Here is a 21,857-nt window from a genome sequence, read left to right on the forward strand (position 1 = left end):
AACAAAATGTGAAAAATGTGAAAAATGTCAATTTCACTTAGGGGTGTACTCACTTTTGTTGGCAGCAGTTTAGACAATAATGGCTGTGTGTTGAGTTATTTTGAGGGGTAAGCAAATTTACACTGTTATACAAGCTGTACACTCACTACTTTACATTGTAGCAAAGTGTCATTTCTTCAGTGTTGTCACATGAAAAGATATAATAAAATATTTACAAAAATGTGAGGGGTGTACTCAATTTTGTGAGATACTGTATGTAGAAAAGCCTCTCACCTGCCAGTATGCTACAGAGAAGGACCCTTGCTCTCTGTGTGGAAGCAGTGGTCTTTCTTCAGAGGTCCAACACGCCCCCTGCTGGGTCAGAGCTAAAGCTCTCCAATCAGCAGAAAGCATGAGATTTGGGATCACAGACAAAAAATAAAAAATGTTTTGCCTTTACCTTTACTAACTGTGCTACACTGTGTGTCATCCATGTCTCCAAATCAATAGCCTAACATAATTTCCTCTATTGTAGAACCATATTGCTTTATATTTTGGTGTACAACTGGACTCTACAGTACATACCTTAGGAGCCTGCATATAAAATGGAGAAGGTGTCTGTCTATTTCCTAATCTATAGTTCCCTGAAGCCCCCGCAATCTTTGCAGTTTTACATGTGGAATGTCCTACTAATTTCCAAAGGGGTACAACATGATAAATATATAATAAAAAGAAAATGTAAATACTATATTTTGATGCTTCCTCTAACACACCTCTATCTCCACAGTGGGGGTGCAGTGTAGTATACCAGTGGTTTTCATGCAGTTTACCCATGCTTTCTCATATACAAAGAGACATTAACTGCCCTTTTACTTTAGATGAGGAGCAACACACTCAATTATAAAATCAATAAGGTAAAGATTTATTGGTAAATACAATTCTAAACAGATCAAAAGTGTCATAATACCATATAGTCAAGCAGATCAGTCAATGTATACATATTAATTCTGTAGCCAGGTACAATGTTTCATAGATCAATCCATAATAGGTGTGAACTTGCATCTGTGTAACCCGACGCATTTCGTGACATACCGTGACTTCCTCAAGGATTCATGCACACACAATTGTCTATAAAATAGAAATAGTTTAGGAATATATGACACACATAATAAAATTGATTTTGTTAATGCAAACATTGGGTATGAACCTAAAGGGGACCCATACTTACAAATCTGCAAGACATCAAATGCTCATGACCTAATGCAATTGTCGCCGGATGAATCATGGTAAAATTGTGCAAACAGAATCGCAGGACACCTCTCGCCCAAAAGATTGCACGATTGCAATTCATCGGGCGATAATCACAACAAAATTGCTCCGAAATTTGGGTGCCATTGAAAATGTAATGAGGATCGCAAGCGTGTCCCGTGCTTTGTAGTGATTCAGAATCTTGGGAAGAATCACGGTGATTCCGCCCATGATCTGAAATGCCATTGTGTGAACAAAGCCTAAAACACAATTGAACATGGTACAGTTGTTTTGAAAAACTTAACCATAACAGGAAGCAAAAATAAGAGAGGGACCTTTCCTATGAGCTTATGATCTAATGCAGCGGTCCCCAATCTTTTGGCACCAGGGACTGGCTGTGTGAAAGAAAATGATGCCAAGACCCTGGAGGGTCAAAGTTTTCAATGGGGGGGGACGCAATGCGGGTTTTCGTGGGCAATTTGTCATGGGAAATGGCTGGTTTGGCGGTTAAATCATCACGGCACCATGGTTGATATGGTCAGGATGTTTGAAGCGCATTATTTATATTATTACATTGCAATATAAAATGAAATAGTTCAACTCATCATGATTCACGTGCCATGTTGCCTGCCAACAGAGGCAGCTTATCACTTGCCACCTTACCTGCCTTTGGATGCAGCTTGCCACTTGTCACGTCACCTGCCTTCAGATGTAACTTGTCACTTGCCACATTACCTGCCAACAGATGCAGGTGGTCACTTGTCATGTCATTTGCAACCAGATGCAGCTTGTCACTTGCTACATCGCCTGCCACCAGATGCAGCTTGTCACTTGCCACCTTACCTGCCTTCAGGTGCAGCTTGTCACTTGTTAGATCACCTGCCTTTGGATGCAGCTTGCCACTTGTCACATCACCTGCCTTCGGATGTAACTTGTCACTTGCTACATTGCCTGCCAACAGATGCAGGCGGTCACTTGTCATGTCACCTGCAACCAGATGCAGCTTGTCACTTGCCACATCGCCTGCCACCAGATGCAGCTTGTCACTTGAAACATTGCCTGCCACCAGATGCAGCTTGTCACTTGCCACATCGTCTGCCACCAGATGCAGCTTGTCACTTAAAACGTTGCCTGCCACCAGATGCAGCTTGTCACTTGCCATGTCACCTGCCTTCGGATGCAGCTTACCACTTGCCACGTCGCCTGCCCCCAGATGCAGCCTGTCACTTGCCACATCGCCTGCCACAGATGCAGCTTGTCACTTGCCATGTCACCTGCCACAAGATGCAGCTTGTTTTGTCACCTGCCTTCAAATACAACTTGTCACTTGCCACATCACCTGCCACCAAATGCAGCTTGTTACTTGCCATGTCTCTGCTGCCAGATTCGGATTGTCTATTGCCATGTCACTTGCCACGTCGCATGCCACCAGATGCAGATTGTCACCTGCCACGTCGCCTGCAACCAGATGCATATTGCTACTTGCCATGTCACTTGCCATATCGCCTGCCACCAGATGTAGATTGTCACTTGCCACCAGATGCAGATTGTCGCCTGCCGCCAGATGCAGCCTGTCACATCACCTGCCTTCAGATACAACTTGTCACTTGCCACGTCATCTGCCACCAGATGCAGCTTGTTATTTTCCATGTTGCCTGCCACCAGATGTGGATTGTCACTTGCCATGTCACTTGCTGCGTCACCTGCCACCAGATGCAGATTGTCACTTGACACATCGCCTGCTACTAGATGGGGATTGTCACCTGCCATGTCGCCTGCCACCAGATGTGGATTGTCACTATCCTGTCACTAGCTGAAGTTTCCCACTGCTGCCTACCACCAAAAAATACCAGACACATCTTTTCACTTTTTAAATGTAAAGGCAATTTGGTTGAAGGCAACAGTAGCAGCAAAAAAAGAGGCTTCTCTCCCCAGCTTTTCAGCACCTGTGCATTGACTGGGTCTCAGAGTAAGGGCAACAATAGAGCACCATTTCTCCAACTGATACCAACAATAGGGCTCTATTCCTCCCACTAAAACCAATGGGAAGGCACTGTTTACATTCACTGATACCAAAGTGTTTTCTAATCCCATTGGCCATAGTCTGGCCCACCTAAAGCCTGAAGGGCAAGGTAATTGTCCCTTTTAATTTTTAGAAAGTTTGGAGGCCCCAAATATAAGGAGATGAGAGGAAGATGAAAGAGCTAAAGCTCAATTCCAGCTTTATATTTTATTTTGGAATGCAAAAGCTCTGCTATAGAAAAAAAAAAACTACCCTCTCCAGCACTGTTCCCTGCATCTAGTCATCCAGCTCCAGTCTTTTTCTGGGTTGATTGAGCCCTGCACTGACAGTACAATGATGCAGAGAACAGTGCTGATGTCATCACATTAGCAACGCTTTTGCCTTCATTGAAAACCACACAGTGCCAGAGAAGTAGTAAAGCAAAGGATAGTGCATGTTATGTGATTGGCGTAAGAAATAAAAAAGTAAATACAAAAAAATACATGTGTGAGAAGGGGAACACTAAGGGGAGAGCAACAATATTGTTTGAATTTTTTCATTCAACAACCCTTGTTTCTCTCAAAACAATAAATGTATTGCGATTTTAAACTGTACTTCACCCTCTTCAGACACTGTGTGATCTGAGCATGCATGATACTGAAATTATTACATTCTGGTTGGTAGAACTGTTATCTGATGCCTACAGCTTAGTTTACTTGTAGCTTAAAGCGGGAGTCTGCCGTTTTTTTTTTTTTAAAGCCAGCAGCTACAAATACTGCAGCTGCTGACTTTTAAAATAATGACACTTACCCGCCCAGCGCGCCCGCGATGTCGGCACCCGAAGCTGATCTCTCGATCGTCTCGTGGGGGCTGCCACCGCCATCTTGGGTATGGGAATCAGGAAGTGGAGCCTTTCGGCTTCATTTCCCAGTTCCCTACTGCGCATGCGCGAGTCGCGCTGCGCAATAAGGATGGTCCCCGCTGTCGCTGGGATCCGTGTGTTTCCCAGCAGGCAGCGGGGGACCTTCGGAAAGGGGTGTAGATTTTGCGGAAAGGGGCGTACCTTCTGCAGAATCTACGCCGGAAGTGGGTGCAGATACCTGTACTGTACAGGTACCTGCACCCCCCTCCCCCCTGAAAGGTGCCAATTGTGGCGCCGGAGGGGGGGAGGGTTCCAATGAGCGGAAGGTCCACTTTAGGGTGGACCTCCGCTTTAAAGAGGAAGTAAACCCTGATGAGTTTACTTCCTCTTTCATTCCCTGCAAAGGTAAAGCATAATGGACTACTACTTACCTGACACAGGAGCCAGCGAAGTCACCGCTGTCCCCTGTAGTCCGCCACATCCATCTTCTCGTGGGTCTCGCTGCTCCGCCGCTGTCATTCAGCGAAGCCGCGATGACGTTACTCCCGCACATGCGCACGGGAGCCACCACTCGCGGCACAGTGCGCCTGCACCCCGCTGTCTACGGCGCATGCGCCATAGACAGCGGTGCCTGTCTTTCGGCAAATATCTCCTAAACTGTGTAGGTTTAGGAGATATTTCTTGGACCTACAGGTAAGTCTTAATCTAGGCTTACCTGTAGGTCAAAGTGTGTTGTAAGGGTTTACAACCACTTTAAAGACTACAGTATGTTTACCTTTTCCAGAAATCGGTCTATACAGTCAAAGGGCCAAGGAAGAAATAAAAAAACAGCGCAGCTTTGTAATGTGCTGATTATTGTTATTGTCACAACTGAAGGCCATTTGGAACCCGCTGAAAACACTCCCAGATAACAAGCCCCGTGCCCTGCCTTGTTGCTAGGACTTGAAATCCATTGGATGCTCACCCCCAGCATTATGAGAGTGAAAACCAACAGCATTTATGTCCTAGCATCAAGACAGGACATGAGGCCACTGGATTGCATAGGTTATTTTCTGGAAAAGGGTGAACTTAGCTTTGAAAGATTTAAAATGTCTGCAAGATATTAACCAATTACCTAATTACCAAATTTTCGAACATGTTCCTGGCACACTCATATCTATGTGACACTTCAAGTGCTATCCCTTTCTTTGTAAGAGAAAATGTTAAAATGCACAGAACCCAGAGTTTCCCCCCTCAAGATTTGTTTACTGAAGACATTTGTGAAAGCTTGTGCCACTCCATACACATTCTGATGATCATTTTCAGCAGAAATAGTCAACAAGCATTCAATTTCTACAAGTGTTAGGTCTGCCCAACATGGCCCATTATTAGCAGATGATATGACTGATTATCACTTGCAAAAAATTCCAAGTGGTCAATTACAACCAGTATTTAAATTTTAAGTAAGCGTCAAAACTGCTCTTTACCCATGCAAAACTGTTTCACAATATCAATGAAAGTATTTCCAGTTGGTGTTAGTAATACATATTTAGTCACTAGGTATTAGTAGTAATACCAAATTAGTAACTCACATCTTCAATCTGTCCCTCTCTTCTGGCATCTTCCCAAACTCTCTAAAACATGCAGTAGTCACCACCATACATAAAAATCCTTCCTTGGATCCCCCAATCTTAACAACCTATGCCCCAATCTCCTTTCTCCCTTTGCTCTCCAAACTCCTTGAACTTCTGGTCTACAACCAACTGACTGACCATTTCATTAAGAATACCCTTCTTGAACCCCTTTGGTCTGGATTTCACCTACAACGCTCCACAGAAACTGCTCTCCTAAAACTCCCAAATATTTACTAACAGCTAAAACCAGTGTTCACTGTTCTGTACTCCTACTCCTGGACCTTTCGGCTGCCTTTGATATGGTTAACCACCCCCTCCTCCTCCAAAAACATTACTTCTTTGGTCTCCGTGACTGTACTCATTGGTTCTCATCCTACCTATCCCACATGCAGTGTCACTTACGATTCTACTTCCCTTTCTCCTTCTACTCTCTCTGTCTGGGTCCCCCAAGGTTCTGTTCTTAGACCTCTCCTATTCTCAATCTACATCTCCTCCCTGGGTCAGCTGATAGCCTCCCATGGCTTTCAATATAATTTCTATGCTGACAATACCCAAATCTATCTCTCTACCGCTCACAACATCAGTCTCCTCATGAATCACTAATTTACTGACTGACACATCAGTCTGGAAGTCACACCATTTCTTCAAACTCAGCCTGTCCAAAACCAAGCTCATAATATTTCTTCCCACACATGCCTCCTCTCCTGACTTCTCTGTCAGGGTCAATGGCACAACCATCAACCCATCCTCGCATGCGAGAGTGCTAGGTGTAATGCAGGACTCTGAACTGTTCCTTTGGCCCTATATCCAATCACTTTCGATAGCTTGCCACCTCAACCTTCGCAACATCTCCAAAATATGCCCCTTCCTAACCAATGATACCACAAAGCTCCTAATCCACTCCTGCCTCGACTACTGCAACTTCCTCCTCATTGGCTTTCCTCTGCATAGGCTATTCCCCCTTCAGTCTATTATGAATGCTGCTTGCAGATTAATCCATCTTACCAACCGTTCAGTGTCTGCCACCCCTCTTTGCCAATCCCTCCATTGGCTTCGATTCTCCCAATCAATGCAATGCAAAATTCTAACAACTTACAAAGCCATCCACAACTCGGCCCCCAGCTACATCACCAAGACCTCCTGCTCTCTAGTTTCCTTATCGCCTCCTCTCTTGCTTCCTTTCCAGGACTTCTCCCAAGCCTTTCCTATCCTATGTAATTCCATACTCCAATCTGTTCAACCATCTCCTACTGTCCACTTGTAGGCGATCCCTGAAAACTTTTCAGAGAAGCCTATCTTGCCTCCACTTAACGACTGTACTTTTATTTTCTCCATTGGCTCATCTCCCACAGTTATTACCTTTTGTACAGTTGACCCTCTCTTTTAGATTGTAAGCTCTAACAAGCAGGGCCCTCTAATTCCTCCTGTATTGAATTGTATTGTAACTGTACTATCTGCCCTCGCTGTTGGCACTATATAAATCTGGTATAATTATAATAGTCAATAATAACTTTGAGCTGGTCATTAATAACTAGTGGTAACTAGCTAACAAACTACTACACTAATAAACGTCAGAAACTATGCAAACATTTTGTCATTGAAAATTGAAAATTTGAATTCCTCTGAAATATTTTCTTTTTTTTTTAATAGTAAGGGAAATGTTATCTCGCTGCACACAAGCCTTCTACATATATCAATTGATTTTGAAAAAGTAAAACCCTCACCACTCATTATTCTTGGTTGGAGATCTGTCAGCCATTCAAAGTCTTTCAAACTTTCAAGGGTTTTCTATTTGCCTTAAATTACCATATGAGTGACCAAGGAAGTCATTCATGTGGATTTTGAGCTTTGTTTTGGGGTAATGCTCTAGGACAGCAGACATGGCTATAAATAGGTTTGCCCAAATAGAAGCCAGTCTGTACATGACCTCCAATCATTTTTAAAGATTCCCATGCATAGACTTTGTTGGATGATATCTTTTCTTGAACATTAGTAAGGAAATACTGTAAAAGAGTTCCTAGGCTATGTAGAAGGTCCCAAAAAGCATGAGCTGAGAGTACATGGAGGGTTGGACCTTCATGCAACAACCGCCATACACAATTGCAATAAAGTTTTGGTTAGGCTAAAACAGTCATTCTCTACCAGGGTTCAATGGAAGGATTTTTTAAGGGTTTCTTCTGGTAAAAAAGTTGAAAAAGGATGGTCTAAAAAAATGCCCCTCTGAATAAATTAAACTTTTTTGGGGAGTCTATCAAATAGATTTGACCTTGACTACCTTTTCTTCTCAAAAAAAAAAGGGAAAAAAAGCAACAGATGAGAGAGAAGCCAGGGAACTGATGGTTAAATTAAAATTCAATAAACCTTTGATTTATATTGAACCTCCCTTTGATACATGCAGAGCAAACACTCTTTAAATGTTTATTTGTATACATAAGCTTACCTACATAGCATACACTACCATTAAGGGGATGCTTTATTGAAATTTGTAGGGTAAACCTGTGTTTGTATTAAACAACCAGTCAGTTTAAGAAAAATACAGTTATACTAATGCCTTCTTTTTTTTTAAGGAAATATGGGCCATTCACTTAGCAAAGTGTATTTTACCTTACAAAATGAATATTAGTAAATAACGTGAATTTGTGAAACAGCTATGGGAGCTATTTTACCTGCCTAATGATTTTTTATTGATGTCCATCCAGCCCTGAGATGTCCACAGCCCTGTCACACAGCATAACTCTGTGAGGTAGGAGACCTGATTTTTCTCTTCCATTAAAACAGAAGGACTGCTTTACAGACCCCCCCCTCCCCAAGAACATTTTGCATAGAGAATGCTGCCAAAAATAAAGCTTTTAAGAAAAAAAGGAATACTTACCTTGACTCTGGCTTTTAGTGCTTCCAGGAGGAGAAGGTGATGTCACAATGCCTCTCTGCTCCCTCACAGGAAAGCTGAGCACTTCTCGCGATAACATGCACCGGCACTTCGTACATTTTCATTTTTTTCTTTACTCAAGTTATACTTTCATGCCTGTAGAAGCATTATAATTAACCTCTGTGCTTAATAGAGACAACAATAACATTTTGCTGATGAGTGGGTTGTCTGTGTTGTCTTTCTGCAAGTAGAGATGACTTAGCATTTAATTTTTCTACAGTTCTAGCACAGCAATAAGCAAAAATTGAGCAATGATAACAAGTGATAATTAGAGAGTCTGTGCAGGTATAAAGGAGTAGATATATCATGAACATTCACAAAATGCATTCGTTTCCTGTCCTGCTTAAAGCTGAATTCCAAGTTTGAGAAAAGGTAACACTTATAAAGGTTGCACTGCATGCGTTAAATGCTCTTTTTGTCTAGGGGATGACAAATTACATGAACTACTTTTGTCCTCATTCCCCTGGAAGCTGGCACTCTCCTCCATTCTCCAACAGTCTCAGGGTGTGGGCTAGCCCTTGGTGTCCTCACATACAATGCAGATTCACTGGTCCTGCATTGTATGTGATAATGTCAGAGACCTATGACTGGTTACACAACGAAGGGGAAGTGGCTTCCAGTCAATGGTCCTAAAAGGTAAAGAAGCCTGAGGGAGCAAGAAATATGGTAAGTATTTCACCCTAGTGCCATTTTCTAGACAAATTCAGCATTAAACACTTACAGGGTTATTTTTTGCTCCAGCCTGGAATTGAGCCTTAACCATGTCAAATATTTTAAGAAGGATAGGGAAAGGTTGGGGTACAAACCCACCAGGCTGTTTGATGCAAAGGTGGGACAGAAGATGATTTGCCATGTTTGTTTTGATAAACGAAGGCCAGCAGAGAAAGATTGATAGATTTTCCAAATACATAGGGAATTTTCACATAGCAACATAAAGCTGCGAATATCTCAATATACATAAGTGAATGAAATAGTAAAGGATTTTGCTTGTACATTATTGCATGATTAAACACAACTGCACTTTGCTACATGAAATTTAGCTTCTATGTTAGTAAATCAAACCTATCGAGAGGGCTACCTGAAAGTTAGGCAATATGGCAGTGAAGAGTTCTGATGTACCTACAGCATATTGTTTTTTGATTCATTTGCTGGCCCCACATAAACAACTATTTTAGTATGCTACACAATAGATTTTAAGAAAGAGAAACAGTTGTGAATATTCCTACAAAAGGATATTTTTTTTCTGTTTTGGACAAAGTAGAAAATGATTAAGAGGTTTACGTAGAAGATTTTCCTTCACTTTCTGTCCAGAGACACACCAGGAAGTTAGAGGATACCTCTTGAATGTGCTGATTATGCCCTCTTAGACAACTGTCACCAAAACAGGTTTAACCAATGCAAGATTTTCCCTTACCGTCTGTTACTGTGATATCTTAAAGTTTTAGATTTCCCATCAATATGTCCACCAGGACACAGCCAGCAATAAAAACCTGATAGAAGTTCTAAACCTTCACTACTTAATCCAAAACTAAAAAAAAAGGATTGGCTTTACTTACATTTTATCATGTAATAAAATTACATAGTTATTAATATGAAAAAAATGCAAACAATATATTACACCCGTATTAATCGCTGACAATTTAACTATTTCACTGTACCTGAATCTTAGCTCAGAGATTCACTAACAATTTAAAAAAGTGAGTCCCAAAACAGCTTAATTCCAAAATGGGCTTCAATTGCTTTTAAAAGTATCACGGAATTCAGAATGATTTCGGTTGATGTAAAAAGTTGACTAAGAAGCTGGTTCTGCACATTTTTTACGAAAGATTTTTATGGTCAACATACAAAGATTAGTATGGACGCAGGCACAGGAAATATTTTAATTATCACAGAAGCATAAATAAAGGTAAAACCTATCTTGTACTAAGTTATTGGCAGTGTCTTAAAGCCAAGTTAACTGTCAGCAAATTTATGTGGAATCCAAAGAAAGGTGTTTTAACAAGTTCAGTTGTATTTATTTGTTTGGATAAAGAGGTAATTCATTAGAGGTAATGTATACTATTCAGTATTCACTAAAATATTGTTTTAAAAGTTAAATGATTACTCGCCCCTATAGAAAATTCATCAAACCTAGCTCTCCAACTCTATTGAAACTAAAATCCCAACGTACTGGGCCTTGCGGTTCTCAAACAACTGAAGATACAAAGTTACCTTTTATAATACTACAAAATATTTAGATTAATCAAAAATATGATTTCTCTTTAAGTATATCCATATATGACAAAAAAAGGAAACCAGTATACTTGGAATTATAGTATAATTAAATAATAATGATACCAGAAAGACTTTTACCAACCAGTGTTTACTATCTCATCAATTCAATTATCCTGCAATTTTATGTGTGTGTCACACACTTCTTTTATAATATTCTCATGTGGTCAAGATTTTTTTTTTCCTCAAAAGAAACAGGTGAGGCTAAAAAATGACACTTTTCAGTACACTTGTGCATAGTATACTAAAAAAAAGAATTAAAAGTTTTCATTTCTGAGTATCTTGCATGGGGAAAAATGTGAAATATATTTACATATAAGGTCTGATTTACTAAAGGTTCACTAAGCTTAGTGAATAAGGTAAAGTTGTTTTCACTTTGAATATTGTTATTAATAATAATACCCAATGATATGCAGGGGAAGAAAAACAAAAAAGAACAGTTTTTTGACTTGCATATAACTGGATGATTAAGGTAAAAACTATTTTATTTACTAAGCTAAATGAACATGTACTTACTACATCTACTTTAGTAAATAAACACAAATAAATCCTAGAATAGTAATGTATTGTTCAACATAAAGTAGAATACCTACATTTTCTCTGTCTGTCTATACATAATTTTTTAAATAATTTGACATTAGCATTTTAAAATACAATTTTTTTTTTTCTGCTAACCTTTTTTGTTCAATAATTTACACAAACCTATATTAGTAATAAATCATAACAGTAAGCAGTTTAGTGATTCAAACATTTTCATGTCACACTAAGGTTACATTTGTTTTTTGTTTTTTTTTGCCAAATTGATATTGCCTTTGTAGAGTGACATATGTCAAGCTTTTGGCAAGTAAGGAAGGTTATTACTTTTAAGCATTAAAGAAAGTCCTTTTCAGGAGTCTTCATCGAGTGATCTCATGTGAATCATTCTATAGTAGAATATACTCTGTGCTATCTAGGCAAGGACTTTTGTTCCACAGGGCTTATTTGTCTAAGACTTGAAGAGGATCAAAGATTGATGAGTAATCATGCTAATGACAATCTACAGGCAATTGCAAGATTTCGTAAGTTAGTTTTACTAAGTATGTCTCTATTCCTGTGTCTCTAGTGTTTTCATTTTTATAATCATGTTGTTATTTTTCAATTAAAGATTTATTATCCATGTATACTTGGCAACGGTTTAAAAATTGCTCATGTATTATTTTAATTACATTAAAAAATAGTGCTGGTTAAAATAGTATAAGTTGCCAGACAACCTCTGATAGGCAGTAAGAGTTTATATAAATGGGCTTACCTGGATCTTTCCATCAGATCAGTTCTTAAAAAGTAGCATAAACAAAATGAATAATTGGTAAAAAGAATTCATTAAAAGAAATCTTCATAAAAGAATTCAAAAGGACTCTTCATCTTAGCATTTGGTCAAGCTGTTGAATTTGTGAGGAGGAAATACTGACTCGCCTTTTTATTATCTCAGGTGATAAATATTGCATTGCCTGCATTTAAAACTTTTAATACTAGGGGTGTGAGTTGTGGCACCTGTTTTTTTAATGTTCAGGTCAGTCTACTCTCTTATTTTTTCCCTTTCTACTGAGCAAAAATTAAATGGGATGTTACCCCTGTTTGCCCCATTCTTTTTGGGGATCAGTTCTCTTGGAAATAAGGGGGCTGGTAACGCTTGATTGTCTGGCGTGTCTGCAAAGTAAGAGAGAGAGAGAAAGAGAGAGAAGAAGGGCCCTGCTAATGTTGCACTGAAATGATTCTCAAAGGCCCCCCAGGCTGCACTCAGCATCCAGACTTCATTAAATTTTCATATCAAGCACTTGGCCAAGGTCTATTTATGAAAATGTGCTTTCCGCTTCATGGAAAAAAACACGGGAATTAAATAAAAGAACAAAGAAGAATTCATTAATGCAAAGTATGTATGTGTGTGTGTGTGTGTGTCTGTGTGTGTGTGTGTATATATATATATATATATATATATATATATATTAGATTTACGTTCTAATTTTGGTGTCATATACTAGAGCCAACCCATGCTCAGCGTAAGAGAAATTTCAAGAGATTGCTAATTTATTTCAATCTAATTGTATGTTTAAAGCCAACAATCCAATCTACAGTAATTTTCTTTTTATTATTATTATTTCCAAAGTTAATGTTGGTACACTAGAAATGTAAACACATCCTTCTTTTTCTCTCTCTTATTCTGTCTGTCTGTCTGTTTCTCTCTCATTCTCTCTATATACATAACATATATATATATATATATATTTCTAAGTTACTCGTATATATGAGGGATAGAGACCTATATGTTCCAGGAAACATCTTAAAAGATCTATGCAGTTATTGCATCTGGCCCTAACAGCCTGTTCTGAAAAGTTTCCCTCAATGTCTTGGGTGTACACACACACCCTCAACACAACGCACTCTTGCAACAACAACACTACATAATTTAAAAGGGCAGCCAGCACAAGGACCTCAGAGATGCTAACGTGATTAAAAACAAGTCCCTCATTCATTGGAAAAGTGTACACAATAAAATATATTCCCTGACTAATGCCCTCAGAAAAGGATTAATGTGGTCCCAGGCGAAATGCCAAATTGTGAATTTGAGGGAGTCTGAAACCATACTGAGTGATGGTTCTGGTGGATTGAAAGATGGACATATTAATGAGAGCTGGATATATTTCTACAAAGTTTACTGCAAACTTAAACCATTCTCACAGTGCTTCATTGATTTCTAATCACTTGACAAAACTCCACTAATTGTTTCAGTGGCAAACAAATGTTGCAGTCTCTATATATGGGAAACAGTTAATACAGATTTAAATCTGGAATATGAACCTTTAATCAATATGCTTTTATTCACTCTTTTCACTCATTTCTGCAATAACACCAGATAATATCTTTAATCATTGGCCATCTTCTTACTTCAGGAATCGAGATTCTCTTTACACTTGTTGCTTTAAAAAGACCGGGGAAAAAAAAGTTGTTTTAATATATTTTTTTTGTTCCTTAACTAATGATTAAAAATAATAATTGTTTAAAAGATACTTTTTTTTTTCCTAATGTATTTGTTCAACGTGTCAACAGAAAGATTATCTGCAAAACAATACTATTAGTAATACTACTACTACTACTAATAATAATAATCAAAATTACAAAAATAATAATAATAAGAAGAAGAAGACAAAGAAGAAAACCCTTATTATTCATTACTTATTTTAAGCCTGTAAAAAATACTATATATATATATATATATATATATATATATATATAGATCTCTCTCTCTCTCTCTCTCTCTCTCTCTCTCTCTCTCTCTCTCTCTCTCTCTCTCTATATATATATATATATATATATATATATATATATATATATATATATATATATATATATACACACACATCATATAAATTTTCCTCAGTTGTCATAGAAATGGCATTCAAATTCTATTAGTCAAACTATGACCTTAAATGCATTTATTTTATGTTCATAGGATATTGATTATTCTTATATTAATATTTATTTTCTAAGCTTAAAATGCATGTCTTCAAGGACTTGCTGCAATTTTGTATGTAAATGTTTTTACATTGTTCCCATTTTGGAAGCAGAACCTGTGATATGTGTTATAAATTGCATATCTGATAATTTCTTCTGTTCCCAAGTATACAAAGCAATCAATATGTTTGTATCTGGCATTCATTATTTATTATATTTGGGATCTTTTGCTGGAAAATTGCCATGGCAGCTTTTGAAATGCAGGAAAAGAATATGATAGTGTAGAATCATTTAATCATTTCACTTTTTTTTTATCTGTGGGTTATTTTATGCAACGCATATTTTGTTTTATTTCCCTCCTTTCTACTTTAATCTAGGATACAATGCTTTTCAGAAATCACTACAATATTCTTAATATAGTAACAGACGATGCATTTTAACTTCTTTTAATTCATCTATATTTTGCCGTAAAAAAGTTAGCAGTCCATAAAGAAACAATTTTTATATTATTAATATCAGTTTGTTTTGCCTGTTTACAAATTATAATATTGGCTCATGTACCATATTTTCATCTAATAGCATATAATAAAGTAATTATATCAGATCTATGTACCTATGTATTTATCTATCTATGTATCTATGTATCTATCTGTCTATCTGCCCTTCACTATGTCCATCTATGTTTTGCTTCCTAAAACATTTTGATGATAAGCGACTGGTACTGAATTGCCATAAATTGTAAAAATAGGTGTGATTTAAGTAGGAATTTATATAAAGAGCATTATGCTTTAGACACAGCATATATATATATATATATATATATATATATATATATATATATATATATATATACTTTTATGTCAATATATGCCTTAAAATGGTGTGGTTATATTTTATTTACATTATCTTTAATGTCCAAATTATGCTCAGTTTAGAACATATTAGGTATTCCAATGCCTGGGTGATAGATGTGCATTTATTTGCCTTTGAATGATTATTCAGCAGCCATGACTTGCTACCACCATCCCATCCTTATGGGCACCTAGATATTGGTGCCAAGCTTGAGCTATTAAATAACGAAATCGTATTAATATTTTTCTCTTGTGTGTTTGTATTTCTTATGGCTTGTCTTTACATTTAAATTACAAAGTGTTTTGAATCAATTTTGGCTATGAGAATACATGAGGGATAACCTTCTGATCTATGTTTTGATCCTTACTAAAGCATCTTTGTTGGGCACTTAGCTTTAGTCTTTATTGACATTTCTTCTGTTAATGAAATATTTCTTTGATTTTATGAGGTTCCTTTTACTTACTGCAATCCATGTTGATTTAAAATACAGAAGCAAGGAAAAACTGTCTTCCAGATTTCTATATATATTACTACTTTAAATATCTATATAATATGCTAATAAACATAGTTAATATATATTTTCAAACAATTGTGTGTACAATAAATTATTATTTTTTCTATACTCGCTTACATTTAATGTAAGTAAAATTAAATTAAGAACGAAAAGTACAATGATATGAGGTGGATATACGTGCTTTCTTTTTTCACTGGATCAGCCTATCTGTCTGTTTTTAATATGGTTAACAAGGATTTCAAACAATAATTTGTTCCTGAACCTAATTTAATATAAACAAAGGATCAGTGTGAAAATTAAAACATTAGTAAATAATTTCGTATGTGTATTATTTGTAATACACATTATAGTTCTTAATCGATATTATGCTTTTGACAGCAATATTGATCATTAATGTTTTTTTTCGTGTAAAAATACAAAAGGTGTAGCCATCTGTGGAGCACATCAATTATTTTAGTCTTGACATATTTATTTGAGAAAAAAAAAAAAAAGATCTGTTTATTTCTTGCTTTCTCTTCATGAAGATATCACTGCAATTCAAAAAGCTGACTCAACAGACTGTCTAACCTAATTCAGTGTATGACTGATGATATCCAGAGAATGGCAAACTAGGATACAGTTATGAAGAGTTTGTGTATGTTTTTGCCTAATGTAAACAGACAAACTAACATAGCCCTCTGAGAGTTCCCTATATCCCATCTACTTTTTCTGATGATAAATGAATATACTGGCCAGACTTTATCCTACAAAATAATCATATGAAATTTTTAAAATATGTACTCTCCATTTATTATTTTACACGCGGTCAGACTCAATGCAAGTTTGTACTACTACAATCTTAATGAGAATATAAAATGAACAGTCCTTGTTAGAAAACATGCCTGCTTTCTAAAATATACATTGTCCAATTTACATAGTTACATAGTTAGTCTGGCTGAAAAATGACACCAGTCCATCTAGTTCAACCAATAAATTTGTCAAGTGTTCCTAAAAAAAGTTTGCTGATAATTTTCTATTCTTTCAGATAAATTTAAATGTAGACAGGTGTCTTGCCAGACAGTAATTGTTTTAACTCAGCTCATGAACATTTAACATATGTTCATGATCATACTAAAGAAAAAGACTTGATTATTGCGTAATTTTGTCTTTTTTGTATTGACAATTGCAATTTTATGTATTACTCAGTTTTTTCTTTCTTTTTATATTTTTACTGTAGTACAATAAAGAATATAGCATGTAAAAAAACGTGTGTTCACTCTCTACCAGGACAGTTAAAATGTGTTTTTTTTTTCTTTTTATTTTAACACGATGAAAAATATGTATTACTAGCTTAATATGTTTTACTTTCAAACATTTATGCAGAGGAAAGCTCTCGCTAGTACAAATTTATACTTCTAAATTTTTCTTGAACTTTAATAAACTATACTAAGTTTTCTTAGTAAAAGTAAAAATGCTACAATAGCAGTAAAACAGTTTTCAGCAATTTACATTTGCTAGTATGCAGATACACCTCTGCATAAACATACACACTCATACACAAACACACACACATACACACTCATTTTTATGGTTAAAATTAAAAAACATACATGGTTGTTTTACAGGCACACACTCTATTAATTCCCTAGCAGAGGAAACTGGTGGTATTATATAAATAATTGATAAATATAGAAATACTGTATGTAAGCTGTCAGTACTCTGGTACAGAATACCCTTGTTGCCCAAGGCAAATTTGAACATTAAATTCAAATATAACTTGTTCCATTTTACAAAGCATTAAAAAGAATAACATTTTATTATTTATTATTTATTATATAGATTTAAGCTTACATTAAAAAATTCATTTTTTTTATTTTCATCATATCTCTGCATTTATATTTGTGTCGTTTGGTCATTTTGTAAGGAACCTTGACTTTTAGGCAACTTTTAAACTTTTCTTCCCATATGATGTTCCCCTACTAATCTATATAAATAGAGAGGCCAGTTGTATAGTAATGTGAATAATCTGTATATTATATGTACACTAGTATGGTAAAAGCAAAACATATGTAATTTTAACAAATGTACATATCAGTGTTCACAGTTTAACAATGAACAGATAATTACTCCAAATATGCACAGCAAAAATAATATAGAAAAAAACATAAAAACTTCAGCTTAATGATGTCATGAGCTTTTGGCACACTCCTTTATGTTTTGCAGTGAAGCTTATTACAAATTAAATGACATAGTGGTAGGTCTAGTATAAAAGGGTCTCACTCAAATAAAATAGACATAAAGTTGCCTGATTGTTTTATAACCTACAGAAAACCTAAACCTGGAAATTAAATTTACATCTTGCAGTGTGCTCCTTCTCAGTTAATATATCATATTTCTTTTACTGTATTTTTAACACAGACATTATGAAGTTTGCAAAGCAGTCCATGTTTATAGCTAAAAAACAAAGTACAAAATTAACTAATTTTCATTAGTAAGAAAAATTGCATCAAAATAACAATACAAGAAAGAATGAGGTAAATCGTGCATGGTTTATTTGAAATTCTGTAGCATACACAGACACAAAAATTCATTTGGTACACACATAGAAAATTAAATACTCCATAAAAAAAAAAAAAATGAAACAAGTGGAAAAATTTTAATATGCCAAGCAATGTGTGCCTTGCCAAAAAAGTGCAACATTAGACATTTTCAAAATAATTAACTTTACCAATCCGATGAGAAATTGATTACATATAAGTTAAACTTTTTTTAAAACTTTAAAAATAAAACTCTTGCCTGTGTAATCAGTCATTTGCATTAAATTAAAATAACGCACAAAACTTGGTGAGATTGTGCTAAAAATGCTAGAGAAGATATGTACTTTCACATACACTGTCATATCCATTTCAAGGGGAAAAACCTAGAGGGAAATGTGAACAAACTCATTTGATTGTCAAAGCATCTTTGTAGTGAGATAACAGGGTCATGACTATTTGAACTCAGTTGCTTTCTACAGAGTTTATGAATCTGAGCATGTGCTTTCTAGCAGATGATGAGGTAGAAAAAGAAGAGTTATTGCAAATGCAATGGGAATTCATTTTGGAGAGAAAGGTAAAGCAAACCATGCAATGGATCAGACTTCCTTTTTGTTAATGGGTGTCAAGTTTATTAAATTAAATTATATTATATTCAAGGTGTGTGTGTGCTATACAGAAAATTAAATTAGTAATAACTTAAAACTTTAACCATTGGTGCAATTTCATCACAGATTAATATTTACAATAATAAATATAAAAGGGTAGTTCAAACTGAGAGAAGCAGATTGATAATTCAAGTTTTGTTAGCTTTGTTTGTCATTCCTTTTAGATTTTTGTGTTTTAATATTTTTTTTCGTTTGACAAAGTCGCATGAAATTTTTTCAAAGAAGTCAAACCAAAGACTATCCCAAGCTTTCCACTCACCATTACAACTTTACATGTGGTTATTTTTACTGTATGTCCAAATTCTTTTCAATTCATTTGTTTGCCCAGGTATGAAGACAATTGCAGGTTGGAGTGTATCTACATTTCCTTAGACTGGAACCAGTTAATAAGTCAGTTTAAAATAGTGCTTTGATTTTTCAGTATGTTGCAGAAAATTTCATTCTTTTCTGTTTCTGCCTTTGATTACAAAACCAGACGCGGACTACATTCTTTTTTAAGTCTAGTTTTTCAGCTATTGCTGCTATCTTCTCTGAAGAAGGTCTTGGCTGGACAGCAAAATAAGCTTCTAATGATCGTTTTTCTGGGGCAGCAATGGAAGTACGTTTGCGTTTTTTGTCTCCCCCAGTAAAGATTTCAGGTTTCGTCATTTTTTCCCTCTGTGCTCTTTCGGCCTCCTCTAGCCAAGCTTCCAAAATGGGCTTTAAGGCAACCATATTGTTATGAGATAATGTGAGGGACTCAAACCTGCAAATGGTGCTTTGGCTGAGACAACCAACACCTGGGATCTTCAGGTTGGCCAAGGCAGATCCAACATCAGCCTGTGTCACACCAAGTTTTATTCTCCTTTGTTTGAATCTTTCAGCAAAGGATTCAAGTTCTCTTGGGTCTGTTTCACTCTCAGAGCAGGACATTGCTGTGTGAGTTACCAGTGTATGGTTATGGGAAATGTTCATAGATTGATTGTGGTGGGCCATGTGGTTCATGGCAGACATATGGGTGTGTGGATGGGAGGGTGTCGTTCCAACATCTGGTCCCGGGACGCCTCCTAAACCAAGGGCAGGATTTAGGTGATCTAGAAGGTCCCCGTCTAAACCCTGTGAGGGCTGGTGATGAGGATGATGATGATGATGATGTGAATGGTGGGTTGTTAAGACGGAAGGGTGATGCAAATGCACTGAAGAAGAGGTTGGAGTGCAAGAGACGCTGCTCATGGTGTGGTACGTGGCATCTGGTTTAAACGGATGTGTTTTCTGTGCAACAATATCCACGGCTGCCAAAGCTTCAGCTCCTCTAAGTAAAGTTTCATCAAAACCAGCAAAGATATTGCTTTGAAGCTGAAAGCAAAACAGAAGAAGTGTAAAGATCTTAATACATTCTTTCTTCTTAGTGTTTAATAAACCTAATGCACACATGTGTCATGCTAGCTGCTGCAGATTCTATGCACCATTTATCCATCATGTATTACATTTGTGCAGCTGAATAAGCATTTAAAAAAGCATTTAAAAAAAGCAAAAACACTAGATAGAAGTATGCCAAATATGAAACTAAAAATAAAAAAATTAAATCAACTTCTAGTTAAAACGAATTTCTTTTAATTTTTTTAATTCAAGCTGTCACAAACTGAAGCTGTAATGGATCTAACAAGAATAGAAAATAGCCTTTTACAATTATAACTTTTTACTTGACAAAAACTCTGCATCGATCTGCCTTTTTTTTGTAGTCTAAGCTTATAAGCGAAAATGATCCAAATAAATTGACACTTACCTGTGGTGCTTGAAGACAAGCCCTGCGGATGGCTTCTGAGCTAGTATGGAGTGGTCCATATTTAGGTTCATGTAGGATCGGATGCATGCTGAACGCCTGCTTGCTGTTCATGGACATCATTTTGAAAAAGGTCCTGGGGAAAGCTTCGTAGCTAGTGCATGAGCAGATTGGAATTTGGTTTAGCTTCGCTCTTTTTGGTGTGTTGTTATTGTCTGAGTTCTTATCACAGTATCAGTGGCAGTGACCCCTCCTCCTGTTTTTGTGATTGGAGCAGCTTGAGAGCAAAGAACTCCTCCCTAATGAAAGATGAGCTGGAGGCAGTGAGATCACTCCGAGCATCATCAACCACTCCTTTAGCCTTCCCTTGAGTCCTAATGAACAGCAGGCAGTCAGGTGGCTAAGGATGTATCCTGATACCATTGTGTGCATGAACTGTTACATTGCACAGCATGCAGCTCACAGTAAGAGGATCTTCTTAGCCTCTGCCTGTGAGACAATGAAAGAGAAGGCATCCAGGAGAGGAAATTACTAGCTACAAGAATTACAGCTGGCAAAGCGTGACTACAAGACTCTATTCATTGATACAAAGTAGCCTGTTTGCAAATGCAGATCTGACTTTTATTTTATTGCACTGCTCAATCTTGAGATATATATATATATATATATTTATACATTGTTTTATTTTTATTTTTGGCAAAATAAAAAAATAAAACATTTTTTAAAAATTCAAATGTGGGTAAATTGTCTAAAGTTTCCCTTTGATTTCCATTCTTTATTTCATGATTTGAAAAACAATATCAACTCCTTTGACTGTGGGCAAATCCAAATAGTGGGTATATATATACATATATACTCTCTCTCTCTCTCTCTCTCTCTCTCTCTCTCTATATATATATATATATATATACACACACTATTTGGATCTGACCACAGTCAATGAGCATTGCCAGCTGTAATTTTATATATATATATATATATATATAAAGAGAGAGAGAGAGAGAGAGAGAGAGAGAGGATGTTATTACCTTACTACTTATTTTTTATAAAAAAATATATTTATATGTACACAAAGAAGAAAGAAATTGGTACTTTGCAAGTCCTCTTATAATAATTAGTCATACACCATATAGATATAAAACATTATTTTATTAC

The 21,857-nt window shown here is 36.4% G+C and overlaps 1 protein-coding gene and 1 long non-coding RNA gene across 2 annotated transcripts; both read right to left on the reverse strand.

Annotated features, from left to right (window-relative positions):
- Positions 1-877: 877 nt before the first annotated feature.
- LOC143927440 (uncharacterized) lies at positions 878-12,578 on the reverse strand. The gene is made up of 4 exons (XR_013262272.1): positions 12,193-12,578; positions 8,577-8,729; positions 1,891-1,962; positions 878-1,107 (listed from the first exon to the last, which is right to left on the reverse strand). It is a non-coding gene; the product is annotated as an uncharacterized LOC143927440 (long non-coding RNA).
- Positions 12,579-18,268: 5,690 nt separating this feature from the next.
- Positions 18,269-20,934, reverse strand: LOC143927498 (brain-specific homeobox/POU domain protein 3). Its single transcript, XM_077451633.1, has 2 exons — positions 20,706-20,934; positions 18,269-20,275 (listed from the first exon to the last, which is right to left on the reverse strand). Exons 1-2 carry the CDS (start codon positions 20,823-20,825, stop codon positions 19,358-19,360), a joined length of 1,038 nt encoding a protein of 345 aa, XP_077307759.1. The 5' UTR covers positions 20,826-20,934; the 3' UTR covers positions 18,269-19,357.
- Between the last annotated feature and the right edge of the window lie 923 nt (positions 20,935-21,857).

Source organism: Lithobates pipiens, unplaced genomic scaffold, assembly GCF_037356315.1.
Source record: "Lithobates pipiens isolate NorthernLeopardFrog02 unplaced genomic scaffold, aLitPip1_a1.2 Scaffold_1, whole genome shotgun sequence".
In the NCBI taxonomy this organism is placed as follows: domain Eukaryota; kingdom Metazoa; phylum Chordata; class Amphibia; order Anura; family Ranidae; genus Lithobates; species Lithobates pipiens.